General features: G+C 36.5%; 1 protein-coding gene across 3 annotated transcripts in view; it reads left to right on the top strand.

The window, feature by feature from the left end:
• ADGRL2 (adhesion G protein-coupled receptor L2) overlaps positions 1-16602 on the top strand; it is a 156078-nt gene that overhangs the window by 92240 nt on the left and 47236 nt on the right. For all 3 annotated transcript variants that reach the window (XM_059477739.1, XM_059477738.1, XM_059477737.1), the window contains exon 4: positions 12732-12841. In XM_059477739.1, the coding sequence (XP_059333722.1) occupies positions 12732-12841 (110 nt within the window). The remainder of the gene's footprint in view (positions 1-12731; positions 12842-16602) is intronic.

The raw sequence follows: 16602 nt of genomic DNA, 5'->3' as shown, positions 1-16602 counted from the left end.
GTGGAATTAATAGTGATGTGGTTTCCTACGCGAGGCAATTAAAAGCTGCCTGTTAAGGTTCATTGCACTATAGGAAATCTGTTGAATTTCACTTAGTAAACAGAACTGACATGGAAAAGGTACATGAAGATGGGCAGAGCAGGGTATAGATCATAAATTAGGACAGATTAATATGAATTAAATATATGTAAGTAAATTATGAGTACTTTCTAGTGTTAAAAGTCAGCAGTAGCCATGAAAGTGAAAAGTTTTCATTAGTAACACAAAGGAAATGGAATTTAAAAATTATTACAGTGAAGATGTTTAATTCAGAGGAAAGAAATAGAAGAGTAGCATGGGTTTAAAAATTAAAAACAATCTAAAGAGTAGTAGAGAAATTAGCAGATCTCATATTCTGTAAATGTCTTTCTGCCACAGAATAATCTCCTGCTTACAATAAAAAGAACCTTCTGACCTTTGTGGCTCAATTAAGCTTTTAGTTGTATTCAACAAGAAAAGTCTTCTTTATTGAATCTCATAGATTTTGCCTGTGCCCAGAGTATACATTCTAAAAAAGGCATGGCCATATTCGTGGTATTTTGACATTAATGAGGTTGCTGAAATGGAAGAGTTTAAGGATCAAAGATACAAGCAATGGTGCTATTTTACAGCATTTTTTTTTCCTCTCTAATAATAAAATTGCGATTTAATTGCTTAATAAATGGGCCATGATTACTGAAAGACATAGATAATTTCCCTTTCCATTTTATCTTCTCCATATTGCAGAACAATAATTAGCAAAAATACTACTACCACAAATGAAAGAAGTATTTTTTTTTTCCCCTTCATGTAATAACTGTGAATGAAATGAGTTTGCACATGTGTCTTTTAGTCTAGTATGATACTCAGCTTCTATGGTTTTTAGGAAGCAATCTAAACAGCTAATGTCATACTACTAAAATAAAATCACACAAAGAATTCAACTAGAATTCCTGCTTTATATAAAGATTGGCTGGCTGTTTCATACATTATTTAGCAGGCTTACCCTGTTTATATCAGTGACATAAGAGTGCGTGCTACTTTCTCAGAAGAGCACTGTCTTTGCCGCTTCACAGCACAGTGCCTTGTACTCCCAGGCTTGCACATGGTGTTAGCAGATATTTAAAGCACTTCAGCTTAACATTTTATAGGTCATGATGAACTGAGCCTATAAAACAAGTTACTGCAATGAAGTTAATGCAGTCTTAAGAGTGTTACATAGACCGAATACTCAATATTCAGGATATTTTTAGCCCCTGTAGACGTATCATTTGGAAGGAAAGGTTCTTACCATGAGGAGTTTATTTCCATGTCCAACCTGATTTACAATACACTTACAGTACAGAAGCTTTGCTACAAATTTACTATTGAAAGCCATTTTTTCAGATTTACCTGGTAGTACAGCAACTATAGGAACCTTTGAATTTCAAATTGTTCTACTACACACACACACACACATACACATGCAAAACACAAAAAGAAGAGAAGAAATTAGGCAGAAAAATAATTTACTTGGGCAAGCTACTCTGACCAAAGTCACACACCTTGAACACCTTGGAGGAAGCATCCTCCATCTTACTCATCAGTGATACCAACCTGTGCAGTGTTTCATCTGGCAAGATGGTGTATTTTGCTGTTGTAGGTGCAAAGGCATCTATATTCCTTTCTTAGTAGTAATCTGTGATCTTAAACCTTACTGTTCATTGCTTCTCAGATAGCTAGCTTCTTGTGATATACATCTATATAATAAAGGAGCAATTTGGAAATGTATTTAATGCACACATTTTTGCAGCACTGTAAAATTGTTTTGCCATGACTCAAGAGTTTGTGCTCTGTCTATTAAATACTTTCTTTTAGGCTGAATTGTAAGTGTAGCAATAACGTGACAGTTCTGAACCCATAATCTTTCCCTGTTTACTGAATTTATTACAGACATTGAGTTCAACTCTACTGTTACACTCATGAAACTGTAGGTGTTTTCTCATCTAGAAGGCAGCAGCAGTGATATTGCTTTCAGTGTATTATTCTGGTGCCAGCATCACTGGTGGGTATGAAAAACATAATTTACTTTGTGTATTTAGCTTTCTTGGATAATTTTGCTGCCTTTTTGACAGAGATACAGCAAAAGAGCACCTCCTGGAGTCACATTTAAAACAGGAGCACTTTGGGTAATGTACTGTAGACAGAACACATATGAGTTAGAGCTCACTTATCATGAGTGCCATCAGCAGTGCCTTGTTGCTTTCTTATCAGCCACTTCATGCTGTCAGCCCAGTGCTTATTTCAATGGTAAAGGATTTGCATCAAATGTAACACAGTATTATGTATGGCTAACATGCGGTTTTTAATTGTGCAGGCACACGAGACTCCTTTGGTGATAGACAGTTTCGTAAAAGGATTAGATCATGAATATTTTTGACACAATTAAAGATAATCTGTGCATTGACAGAGTGTAGCCAGTGAATTTTCTGATGAATGTTTTACAGTGGTGAGTCTGGTTGGCTTGTGTAAAAAGCCAACTGCAGAATAGACAGGATTTTGCAGATGTGGGAACAAGCAAACTGAAGCAGTCCTCTAAACTTCTTTGGGCTCAAAACTGGAAGTTCCTGGAACCAGAGAATGCACAATTCAAATCTGTAACTTAATCCTTTAACTTCAGTTTGTAAAGAAAAAGTGGGATTGTGCTTTCCAAGTTAGAACAGCATACTTTTGCAGTGGAAGTCCTATACCTGGAAGCCCTGCAAGCTTTCCAGATGATAATTATATCCAGACATCACTGGAATATATATGTATATATTCATATACTAATGAATAACAGTGCTTCTGTGACAGACATTCCTCTCAGAAGAAAAGAAAGTACTTGTAGTGAGGACTCTCAGACACATTTTAATAGGAAATAACACCACTGTTACAGAGTTGATTAAGGATCTACCAAGGGACAACACTTTTGGAAAAAATCAGCAGATGAAATGAGAAAAGTTGTAATTTTATTATTAGTTATCAGTTAAATGCGTGTAACTTTAAGGCCATGAAATCTGCAGTAAAAATATGAGATAAAGGACTGCACCTTCTTGCTAGCAGATTGCACTTCTATAAATCTCTTAAAATAATCAAATTGTCTTTTGCCTCTTGCTCAGCATTTTGCTCTGAGTTCTGTTGAGCTGTGTAAATGAGTCACTCTGCAGCCCTACAGAGTTGGTGGATATGCAGCAGTGGGCACATGGCCACTGTTGATGAAAATGATAACCCAAAAAGGGGATATTCCCCAAGGCAGGTTTACAAAAAAACAATTTATTCTTTTTCACCCTGTAAAACTCATCTAACATGCAGCATCTTTTGCATTATTACAAACTCTAATCCTCTGAGTGGGTAATTAACGGACCAGAAAAGCCATTTGTGGAAAGAAAGAGCCATAAGGGTGAAAAATATTTCTCTGCTGAATGATCTTTAAGGAGTAAATAATTACAAGAGTGAGAGGTTTGGGATGACCAATCTAAATCTGAACATAATTAGGATGAACACAGTTTGAAAATCGAAGCAGTTGGCATGTGCAACAATTCTCATTTCAGAAGACTAATTAAATATTTAAAAGCCCAAAACCCCTCACTATTCACAGAAAAATAGCCTGCCACAAAAGGGTCTGTAACTTTGCAGATAATTAGGAAGGGTTATAGGGGAAAAATCACGGATTGGCTCCAAGGTTCTGCAAGGTCACATCTTATTATGGTGTATCTTTTATATGGTCTGATAACAAGATCTTGCTAATTTAATCTAAGTAGGGCATCCCATAGCGATTTCCCATTTCCCTTGTTAAAAATATGATAATTTTTCCATATGCCAACTGCAATAGGTGAACATTTTTGTAAATAATTTCTCCTAATTGATACAGGCTCTAATATTTTTAATTATTCAAGGTGAATGTATGTGTTAAAGTTGAGTTAGGGTTGTGCCCACTGCATGCCCCATGTGAAGTTGTCCTCTGCCTGCCTGTTGCACAGGGAAACCAAAGAACTCTATGGAATCTGGTTATCCCAGTGGCCAGTTCTATAAATGACTAAATCTTAATTTCCTGTTAGAGGCAAAATAGGATTTTTTTGTTGAATATGCATTTCTATATGCAGAAGAGATGTGTTAAACTCAGGGGACCCATAGTGAATCAAGCTGAATTTGCACTGCACAGACCTGGAGGTCTGGTGGAAATGTGAGTGTTGAAAGAATACCAAGGCTTCTGTTTCAAAAAGTTGCAGTAACAAAATATACCTGTCATCTAAAATACCTTATTTTAGTAATTAAAGTGGGTGATTGTTAAAAACGTATTTCAGATCTGTGCAAATTAACATGCAGGATAAGGCTACATGTTTTCAATATTGTAATTCTTCAATTTTCTCATTTAATAATGACTCAGAAGCTGTCTTAAGTTACATAACTTTTAACTACGTTATGAATATGGTGCATGCCAAGCCATGGATAAAAAAGATCAACTGTGCTGCAAAAAAAAGAATTCTAAAGGGTTTTTACTGTTATCCTATACTCTCTGTCTGGTACTCTCTTCTCCTGCAAGTCTGTTGCACTGTTATTCCTAAGGATCAGACGCTGTGCTTCAGGATTTTCTCTTGGATTTTCTATAGCTCTGCTCTAGCACTGTGCCTCTGAAATAAATGCCCCTTCGTAAAGCTCTGGGTTTATTTAAAGCCCCACATTTCTCCCCTGAAACCTGCTCAGCGCGCGAGGCACGATGCTGCACCGTGCTCATTCGGTGTGAATAATCTGTGCAAATTGCTCAGATACAACGATGCTGCACTACTAAAGTTTTCATTAGTAAGTAAGCATAGCTGCAGGCTATTTATTTTGTCTAAATGGTGAAACATTTAATTGGATCTTTTGAGCTTATTACTTTTCAGCAGTGCGGATCTGCTTGGCTTAGTTGGTGTTCTGAGATGTACACTGCCTGTAATCCCATGCTGCAGCTTGCTTGCAAATATGCATGCATGTAAATAATATGACAATTATTATTAGTAGTATTATTATTAACATTACTGTATTTCCATTTCTTATTCCTCAGGTGGGGTTGCATTAGAAACATTTTCTCTAAAGAACAGGTCTCTTCTGTTTCATACTGTTACGGGGTTTGGGTTTGCACCTACGTAGACCTCACCAGGAGATTGTTCCATTTACTTTGCACACCTCACTGCATTTTTGATACTTACTTTTACTGTCCTTGATTTACAGTCATCTCCTCAAAAACTCTGATTGGTTTGGTAGGCCTTTGGAATGCATGGTAGAAAGTAGTAGAGATAGAAAAGCAGGATTATAAATGCACCTAAAAATATCGAGAGAAAGCAGGAGTTATATATTCTACTGGAATCTACTTTTTTTTTTTCCTCTCCCTGTTTTATCTGATGCTCCAGTTTCAGGTTAATGATAACCCCATAATAATAGCATTTACACCAATAAGAAAAGTATTAGAACAAGGATGAACTGTAACAAGAAAAACTGTTTCTGATAGCTTAGATGTGAGTAAGTGAGAAGATTCCTCATTTTAATAGTCACTGCTTTGAACTTAGAGACATGAATACTAAAAGGCAAATGGGTCATAACTAAATGTATTAAAGTTGTAAGAAGAGGTTGAAAGCAAGAAATATAGTTAAATTACTTTGCCATACAAGTCTGATACACATTCATTGACAGTGAATCAGACCAAGTAATTCTAAGAAAAGGCCTATGGGAGTTGCATATTTTATGCTGTGTTTTATTGTCTATTTGGAGTTTTTATGCTTAATGCATACCCTTAGACTCCCACAAGATTACATTGTATAAAGAAAGCACAATTAAATATAATTGCAATTTTTTATTGGGCAAATGGAAACAAGGCTATGGGGCACCTTCCCCTACAATATTAATTATACACTATTTACCTTCCTTCTATGTGTTTACTTGGTAATTAGGAAGATTCAACAAATCATCAATATTATATTTTGAAAGAAAACGGAAGGAAAAAAACACGCCTTTTTTTTATTTTTCTTCACCCCAAATATTTTTCATCCAAATCCCCCAGATTTATTACTGTAATGGTCACGTTGCCAAGTGCATAGAAAATCCTTGGGCTAGTTCATGAATTTTCAAACCAAGCTATAGGATGCCTCACTGTTTAGCAGTCATAGGTGAGTCACCAACATCTAGATACAGCTCTTATGGCCAAATTCTGCTATCATACCTCCTCATGTATCTCCTTTGTCTTTTAGATAATGAAAACTTCCAAGCACAGCTCACTAAATCCATTTCCTCTTTGAACTCAGTAAAATAGGTGCTATTTACTTTTTGCATACTCATTCCCCTATAATAGTTTTGGGGCTAAAATAAAAATAATTTTTAGAAAATCTTACAAAGATTAAGCAATGTTGTCAGTGTGTCAGCCCAGTCCCAGGATTATGGATCTATCCTTAGGGGCGTGTGGCTCACTCATCCTGCATGGGAAGGGTAGTGCTGGAGCACTGTGGAAACAGCAGTGATGGCTGAACAATCCTCCTTCATAGCTAGGCTTTATAGGAAGGCTGGATTTTCTCAGCAGGTCTTTTTTTCCAGGTTTTGGTTAGGCTTAAATTGCTAACTCATTAGACCTCAGTACATAATAATGTATGGCATCTGAGGTGAGTGTGAAACTCAGAATTTAAATATATGCCTTTAAATTTATCTGCTGTGGTATTTCTTTGTGCACAATTATATATCAAAACACCCCTAAAATAAAACCTCTGTTCTCCGTTTTATATGTCAGTTTTGTAATAAAACATAGCATTTAAGTAATATCTGATGACTTCATACATCTGTAACTTTGCATTTAATGACAGGAGCGGAGGTTTAGTGAATATTCATTCAAAAGCAAAACCACATCCCACATGGCAGTTGTAGACCATTAGGAATACAGCTGTAAAGACAGCTACTTACTTTGGGTAATGGGGTTCAGGAATTTTTCAGTGTAAATCACCACATGAAGTGCATTCATCCCATATTCCCCTATCTTTTCACACAGGCTGCAGCTCACCTAGGGTGAGTAAGGAGCAAGAAGACCATATGGAGTATGTGGTGCTGCAGCTTGGAGTTTACGTGCCTCGAGTGGTGTTTGAGCAGGTTGCTGCAGGCGATATGCAGGAACATGCCACCACGCTGGCTTTTAAGCGTTTAATCAATATGCTGAAAGAGAAATATCAGAACTGGCTTGAAAGTTTCAAAACGTACCAAGATTTTTTTTAATGTATCAACAATGTTACTAAAAATTAATTTTTTCTTACTAAATGTGTTTAGTAAGCAAATGGGTTTAGATGGTATCTTTTTTTTTTTTTTTTATAGTGAATTACATGTGACTGTTTGCTGTGTTTGCGCCCTAATTAAGGCAACACTAGATTCACAGAAATACAGCATTAGGAATACCCAAAATTATTTTGATGGGTTTTTTCTGCCTATACATTAATCCATATACTTTTCAAAAGATCATGATGTTTATTTTATTATTGTACTGTCTTTGTCAAAGTTGTGTTTGCAAAACAAAAGCATTTGAAGGATGCATTGCAATGTGGACATTATTTCATACATACCTTATTTTTGCAAACTGCAAGAACACAAAGGATCTGTTTGTATCTTTCTGTGTCAGATGTGACTTGCCCACAGAGATGACCTCTTCCCTCAGTCACTTGGTTTGATCCATGCAGTGTTAATGTCTTTCCAGAATCTGTTTCTCAGATCCCAGTGCTTCACTTTCTGGTCCAGTCATGATACACTGTGGTTTTCATTTTAATGCTGGAGTATTTGTTCAAGTCCATAGATTGTGCGTTTTTAATCTTCCTTAGAACAATGGTGAATAATGGCCCTTGGCAGGAGATAATGAAATTTTCTTAATTTATATTTTGAAGCAGAAGCTTCAATTGAAAATGGCATCCTATGGCCTGCAGACATAGCTCTAGTGCAAGTTTCAGGGGAGCTGTAATAATAATGCAGTGCCAGCAGTGACGAGGAATGATAGGACAGTGAAGAAGCAATTTAAGAAAGAAAAGAGAATGTACCGAAGCTTTATTGTAGCATATCTAATGATCTGCTGAAGATTCCCAATAGCTTTGGGAGCATGACAGGAGAAACTAATGTTATCTTGCCAAAACAGAAGCCCCTGCTTAATCAGCAGAACAAGATTATTGATTAAAACACCTCGCACAATAGATTGCACATGGAATCTCATCTCCATACATTGCACATGAAAAAGTGCAATAATAAGCATAAGGTAATAATAATAATAAAAAAGCAAAAGCGATTTGTTGGGAATTGTACGAGTCAAGATTAGAGTTGAAATGCAAACAAATTATCATGGAAAATACAGCTGTCCTTATAGCTGAGCAGACGGGATGGATGCAGCAGGGACAGGGCTACATCATGAGCAGCAGATAATACCAGCCCTGCTGGAGCTGCTTTACTTTCCTCTTTCTTTCTGTATTCATCTGAAATGTGAAGGGCCATTCCTCATTTGCACAGTCTTCTTCCTGAGGTGAAAGGAGTTCAGACATTATACTGTAACTGTTAATTAAACACTCCATTTGATTTTTAGATTACTCTAAGTGATGCATGTGCATTATGAAGATGTAACCTTTCTTCATTCATACTAAAATACAGAAGGCATATGTGTCAGAGTACACAATTGCTCCTTGCATTCATGAGAATGGTGATAATTCCTGCATTTCCCCTTGCAAAACTGTTGTCACTGCTAGCACAAGAACCTGAATTATCATTCTTTCATTACTACAGTTAGTCCTTTCCTAACTAGCATTTCAATTTTAATTCATACATTACCTTTCCTAAGTTAACTGTTACTGAGTTATACAGACCTTGCTGATCTGCTGTATTTCCTTGTGAATGACAGTCATTGCATCATAAAATCTTTGTGAATATTGTGAATTCTTCTTGAGTGTGAAGACATTTCTCAGTGTGCAATCCTATGAATTTTAAGATTGTACATAATCCCCTGAAAATGCCTGTATTTTAACATATGCTGGGAAAGTATGCAGTTAGGTAGATTGCAGAACACTTAAATGGTATTTAAAATCTACAGAGAACTTAAACACTAGATTGCAAACAGTGAAACACCAGAGTATTTGTGATTTTGTCTTCTTAACTTTGCAGAAATTACGGCTTGTTTGTATCACACCCTCATTAGAACAATTCTGAAACAGTTTGAATAGAGAGACCAAATTAACAATATAACATGTAGAAAAAATAACTTTGTTTAAAATAAATGAGAGACTCCAAGTCATTCGCCAGTTCAGCTTTTTGAAATTTGGATTTATTTTTTTTCCTGATGGTGTCTAGGCCAATTTTGCAATTTCCAAGGCACTTTATTTCTACAATAGTCTTGTTTTGGAGAATCCTGTGACACAAAAGGTGCTTGCCCATTACAAAAAATAAATGGGTCACCAGATTTAAGGCTGTAACAGTGGAATATCCTCTTCTTCAAACACGGTGTTTTTAAGTGTAAAGGTTTCTTAAAATTATGAAGTTCTGTGGTAGCTTTGATAATCTGTAGCCACATAGGATACTCTGCAGTTTAGTGCTATTTTGTGGAGAGTGGAGTCTCTTTTGTCCAATGTGCTGCAGAATTTGGGGCTTCTTGTCTTAAAGAAGCTCAACTGAAACCCTAACCAGTTTGTAACATGTTTTTTTTTTGGAGACAGTAGCAGAAGTATCGGCCAAAAGCTAACAGGGAAGTTCTCCTGGCTTTACAGAGAAAGACACTGCAGCAGATAGAAGGCTTTAATTTATTCAGAGAGCAAATCACAGTAGTATAAATTCCCTGAATTATTTGTCTCAGAACTACCTCTACAAAATTCACTTATTCTTCATCTCTTCTCTGTAACCCATGAATTAGGATTGACAGCTGCTATAGTTGCTGTTGTTTTTTCTTAAAAGTCACACTCTAATGGAAATATAACCTCTAAATAGGTAAAAATGGTTACCTGAATGTCAGCTTTTTAAACTGTGAATATCCTAACCAAGTGTCTTTAATTTGAAATCTTAGAAGTGTATGTAAATTACTCAGGTTTTATAAAATACAACCAACAGTGCAGCAAAAATCAGTGATTTGAATGTGCAAACCTATAACTTAAAGCACAAATGCACTATTCATGTAGTTATTAAAGTAATTCCACTTCTTGGGTAGTGCTGGTGGGCCTGGCAGCACTGCTGTATACTGCAGCAAGTGGGCATAACTTATTGTTTTGTAACAATGGTCTTGGGTTTGGCCATAGGGGAGCAAAAGGTGATCATTTGCACAGCAGGTGAAATCTTTCATAAAGGAATTGTCAAAAGTTTTTGGAGTGTTATCAGTTTGCTGTAAACACCACTGAGTGCTGGAAGTTTGACTCTGACACTTACTGCACAAAGAAAACACCTGCATTTTCTTCTGAATTATTATTACAAATCCTTTTGATAAAACCTAACATGAAGTTCTTCTCAGTTTCCTGGCTGATGGCAGCATTATGAATCTTTTACTGGGAGAAAATGAAACTGAAGAAAACAGCTCTTCACAGGGAAATTAGTCTATCTTTTTCTCACTGCTAAATATGACCTTGGTTAACTTCATTCTCAAGCAATTTCTCCCAACTCATTTTTATTTTGTAACAAATAAATAATTCTGTCTTAATTGCTGCTCATTTGAGTATAAAATAAAATTTTCATGCAACTCAAAGCTGTGGAAACCATCATACTGAAGATGCACTAGGAGAAGTCTTATAGGAATTACTTTGGCTCCAGCATAAGATTTTTGCTAAAGAAATGCAAATTTAAAGAAATTTGTTACAAAATCTTACATCCCAGATTTTCTCATGCTGGTTAGTGTACCCGAGGTGTGGCACATACAAACCCCTGTACTGGGGATATTGCAAAGAGGCCTGTGAGGTTTGGGGCCACATTGTCTGCTCCTGCTTCTGCAGCAGCACTCTGTCCTCCATGGCAGGGGCTGTGTGCACATTTTCACACTTTACACACTGAGTACAGTGGTTTTCTCAGCAGCTGGGTGCACATTTCATCACTTCAGCCTGGCTCTGAAGCCACTGGGTGTGTCAGAGTCATTCCAGAGCCTCTGATGTCCTGCAGGAGCTGCTGCACTGACTGACTGAGCCATTGGGGTGGCAGTGGGGTGGCATTATTTGTGCAAGAGCTGGGCAGGGGTCCTGGCTTTGCCCTCTGGAAAAGGCGGCAGATGAATTCCCACCACCTATCTGTATCCATGGCTGTGTATATACAGAAATCCTTGACTATTTCCAATCAGTTCTGCAATTATGAGGCTTATGATGGTAAAAATAAGCAGCTTTAATTTTTTTTTAATTAAAAAAGAGGGAAAAGATAAGAAGAGTTAACTGATCAACTTAGAGAGCTTTTGTCTCTGAGTTTGCTCAGCACAGAGGCACAGCATATCCTGACTGGCTCTGTCCTATTTTGATTATAAAAAGGGAATAATTTATATAAAAAAAGGAAGTAATTTATAATAGTGTTCTTTGAATATGTTTGCTCTACCTTTTATGAGGTAGCATGAATTATTCTAATAGCTGTTGGTGCTGTACAGCAGGGGAAAGCCACTGATACAAGGCATATTATTTTAGCTTGGGTTATGTGGTATTCCGGAGTATGGGAAGAAGAAGGGCAATAGAGAAGTTGATGTACAGCTGGAGTCAAAGGCTAGTCTATTACTTAAGTTCAGACTTCTGTTATTCAGTTTGCTGACAAACAAAATTAACCCTTGAGAAGATCAGCCAAGCTCTTTCCCTTTTAGTCACCAAACTCCCTGACCTTCCCTTTTTTCACTTTTCCTCTTCCTTGTGACTGTTTTCCTGTATGTATTACATTTTGACCATCTCTTCAAGGTTAGGTGACTGTTCACTTTTAACTTCCAAGCTAATATTTGTTGTTTTGGGGTTTTACATTTTTGTTCTGGAAAAAATAATAGTAGTCTAAAATCTATTATTATTATTATCATTACCCTTCAAAAACATGAAGTTCAGTAGATTCTCACAAATAGAGGCATTGTAATAAAGTTCTTTTTTCTATGAAAATGCATTTTCTTTCATTGTTAAGCAAATAATTGTTATGTTTCATTCTCCTCAAAAATACATCTGAATTAATTTTCTTTACTACTTCCTGTAGCCTAACAGAGTCCACCAATTGCTCCTAAAATAATTAAATTGGGAATGCTAATGTTCTTTGTCTACAATAGCTCTTCAAACCAAAATAATTTCCTTGAATCACAAGAAAAATCTCTATGAGATGTAAAGCTATCAGCAGGATGTATGTCTCTAAAGATGGAAGGAATTACTCATTGTTGTTATCATACATTATTCAAAATTGCACATTTTTTCAGTCATATAGTCTTTGCATTTTGTTTTCATTTTATTGAACAGTAGTATCAAATCAGTCTAATCTTGGTACTTGATACAGCTGTCTCTACCAGTGACAACAGTAAAGATAGCATTGATCCCCAAATTTTTAAGTATAGAGCCTGAACTAAAATGTTGTCCTGAAGTCTTTTTTTGGACTTTGGCTAATTAGTGTTAATTAACTTTGTTGTCTTATGGATTGAACTGCCCAAGTGTGAAGAGAGTTAGCACTCAATGTAGTCCTTAGTCTGAACTAGCAAATTAAATGTAATTTTAAATTAATTAGCTTGCTTTCTTTTCCCATTACAGGTGCAACAACCGAACACAGTGTATAGTAGTTACTGGGTCAGATGTGTTTCCTGATCCTTGTCCTGGAACATACAAATATCTAGAAGTTCAGTATGAATGTGTTCCTTACAGTAAGTATAATCTTTTTATTCTTGCTCACTTCCTCTGGCCCTCACAATTGAAGCTGGAGTGCTGTTCCATGGAAAAGAAGCATATGTTTATGGCCCATGGACCCATTATGCATGCAAAGCACTTGCAGACTAGGGCCTCCAATTAGCTTCACAAAGTGTGGAAGGAAGCCATGGTGTGATGCTGGCCAAGTGTCTGTCTGTGTTCTTAAGTGTTTGGCTTTTAAGGCTACTGTTTTTCCAGAAAACAAACTCAAATTAGCTATTCAATAGGCCAGATAGAAATTTGTACTTTTGCCCGCAACCAGTTGCCGAAAAATTGGCTTGGCTCGCAGACTTGTAAAGCAGGAATTGACTTCAATTTTAATCATGATCTACTTGAAAGGCTACCTGCTGCTGTGGTCACTTTGGGTGCACAGCAAAACCCAGCACTGACATTCAGAGGCAAGTGACCCAGTTGGGGGACATTGTAAAAGGATTTTGTGCTTCTTTATAAATGAACGCAGATTCAGAGTGAATAATTCATTAATAAGGTACTCACACTGTGTTCTTTAAAAGCAAAGGGGAAAAGAGTGAGAAAGAAATGCTTGCTTTTAATTGAAAGACAAAATATCAGTCGTGTCTTGAATCAGCTAGCAAAATAGAGTTTTTCACTGAAAACAAACTAAATAGTGAAATCATGATGAGAGAAAAATGTGAAGTTCTGGCTACTTCAGCAGTTCTATGCAATAGTCTTTATAATGCCAAAGTTCAGTAGCTTTAGACATACTTCTTATTTCCTTGCAATAATTAATGCTTTTTTTTATTGACATGTATGCATGTTCATGAAAGATCTGCAGATTCAACACTTTTAACTGGTTTTGCTTTCTTGTAAGGTCGTTCTTTGCAGTGACTTCTCTCTCATCCCGTAACTCAGCAGAGAAATAGCTGTGCTTGCAATGGAATTTGAGCAGTGCACTGATCATTCCCTTGAGTTATTATTGGGCATGAATTTCTTGATCTGCAGTAATCCTTAACCAAAGTCGTATTTTCTGTTGGTACAGGAAACAGGCCAAGTCTGAGATGCAAAAACACTGTGGTGACAGTACATACTGAAAAAGGAAGGAAATGAGTTCTGGCATAAGCAAAGCCATGCCAAAACTGTCCATACTGTTTCCTGCAAAATTTAGAATTCTGAAACTGAAATACTACTCCGTACTGCTTCACCATACTGAACCTTCACTGTTGTTAAAGGCCAAGCACAGATCATCTGTTTTTTCTTCATTTCTGCTGTGTCATTGTGAAATGGTTGCTTGCTGATTTTCTTCCCTGTACCATTTGTAGGTTTGGAAGCCTACTGCAAACAGTGATCCCTAGTACCATTCCTCCTGTGTGTAGTATTGGTGGCTTGTTGTAACTGTTCTTCTTGTGCCACTTTTGAGGAGTGATGTCTTACCCCAATCTAACCAAAGTTTTGTTCCACAAAGACCACTTCTGCTTTAGCAGTATTTTCATTTCCAAATTCTCAGAAAGGGGGCAGTGCATCTGATTCCAAAACCTGAGGTCAGTCAAATGACAAGTTACATTTCCAGTTCCAGTAGGCTAGCTCATAGAGGAAAAAATGTAATGCAAATAATGCTCAAACATAATTTCTTATGCTGTTTTAGGAAGAGAAGTGTGGATATGTTCTACTGATTGGGTATTGCTGTCTCCAGGAATCTTTTCTTTTCCAGTTTCAGAAGTATAGTGCCACAGCGCGGCCTACCCTGTACTCTAACTTGTAGTTACTTTAATTTTAAAGTGTTTATTTTTGTCAGTTGCATTGGCCTACCCTTTGAACTCTGTAATTCTGTGTCTATCATAATTCAGGATTCTGGATACTTTCCTATTTTTCAAAGTCTATAAGTTTTGGAGTTTGTCAACTGCAGCATGTACAGTGATGACACTGCCCAATTCCAGAACTGTAAGATGCATCACCTGTCATTACCAGCAGTCATCAAAAAGATTGCCAGTTACTAAAATGAGTTTTGAAGATTGGTTTCAAATCATATTGTGCTTCAGTAGCCATTTTGATTGTTGGCTCTCTTTCTTCCCTGTCCCACAAATCCTATCCTGTTATTTTTCCAAGTCTCTTTTTGTTGATACCTGCTAAACTCCAGTTACCAAATCTAAATTTTATTTCCTTGTTCCAGAGCTCCTTATCTAAATTTACAGAATGAAATTATTAGATTTGCAAATAGCAGCTTCACCAGTGTAAGAGACTTCCTAGGAATGTAGGATAAGCTCTTGTGGGCCCAGGAAGGGAGGAGTTTAGTGATCACAGCACTTCTAAACAAAGTTCATTTATTGCATTAATTTCATCTTCAGTTACTGCAAGACCAAAAAATTTGCAGTACTCACTGTGGTATCTTTCAGTTCATGAGAGATGACAAACAGCAATTGTAATAGGTTTTGTGGTGAAAGGTGAGAGTTCTTACGCACTGGAGTTGCTGTCACCCTTGTACAAAATGCAGTTATGAGCTCCTCTATGTCGTGCTGGCCTCCAGAAGTACATAGCTGCTTTGCTTATTTGAAAGTACTTCCTTTTGCAAATTTAATTAGGTTTGAAAGTACTGAATAAATGATTCCTTTTTTGCATCTCAAAGTGAAAAAACCCAACAAAACAACTTTTCAGATACTCAGTTGGATCTCTAACAAAAATTCCAGACAAATTTGATAGGCATTGCTTTGTCCTGGAATAATAAGAGTGCTATCAATTAAATTACAAAGAGATTGAGAGTACTATACTTGACATTTCTCTCACTTATGCTTCACGATGTGTGTTGGCACTTTGACTAACAGAAGCCAGCCCTTTTATGAAGAACATCAAAAGTGCCATTTTGTATATCTGTACATTTTTATTTTAAGCCTATTTTGGACTCAGGAATTCAATAGAAAACATTTTAAAGAGTTTTATTCTCTCTCTCTCTGTGTATTGATTGGACTTTGCAGCATTTGTTTATTTCAATAAGCCCATCTGTCCCTGAAAAATGTGCAGTTGTACACCAATGCATGCAGAGCAGACATGCCAGTAATGATTTTACTTATCCCTATCTTTTCCCCAATCTCCTATTACTAATTCTAAGCAGGTACAGTATCAATATTGCTCTTTGGTGAGAAATAAGCACATGCATAGAAGTTCACAAACAGAATAATCTGAAAGTCATTAATACTAATGGTGAAACCCAAGAATTCACCTCAGAATACATCTTCTGTTTACTCAGATAAATCCAGAATTACAAATTATGGAAAAATGAGTATTTTATCTAAAGATGTATAACAGTACAAAGGCTAGGAAAACTACTGCTCATTTTGAAAATATTGACACCCTCTGGTTCCCCTGTAAAGTTTTGGAATTGTTTCCTGAAGAAACACTAGATCAAATCAGCCAGTATCATTCCCAGAATAATCATATGTAATTTTATTAAATGAAACTGAAAATCCAAAACTTTATATGAAACATACAAAGGCATTTTTGAGGATAATATTGTAATAATTGGAAATGTAATAGCTGTGCAAATAGTTTTGATACACTTCCCTGGTTTCAGCAGCTACTGTTACACAGCTTGGTACATCTGTCATTTTCCAGGTCATTTTATGAAACCAAGGGAGCATACTTCAAAGGCCACAGAGTATATGAAATAGGTTTTATTGCAAATAATTATTGAAAAGCTATTTACTAGCTGGGCTTCAGCTATATATCTTTCTGTAACTTCCTTAAAACTTCCTGGGGGAAAAATTGCTAT

Source organism: Ammospiza nelsoni, chromosome 9 (genome assembly GCF_027579445.1).
Source record: "Ammospiza nelsoni isolate bAmmNel1 chromosome 9, bAmmNel1.pri, whole genome shotgun sequence".
Lineage (NCBI taxonomy): Eukaryota > Metazoa > Chordata > Aves > Passeriformes > Passerellidae > Ammospiza > Ammospiza nelsoni.
The sequence above is the reverse complement of the archived record's forward strand: the minus strand, read 5'-3'. Positions and strand labels throughout refer to the sequence as shown.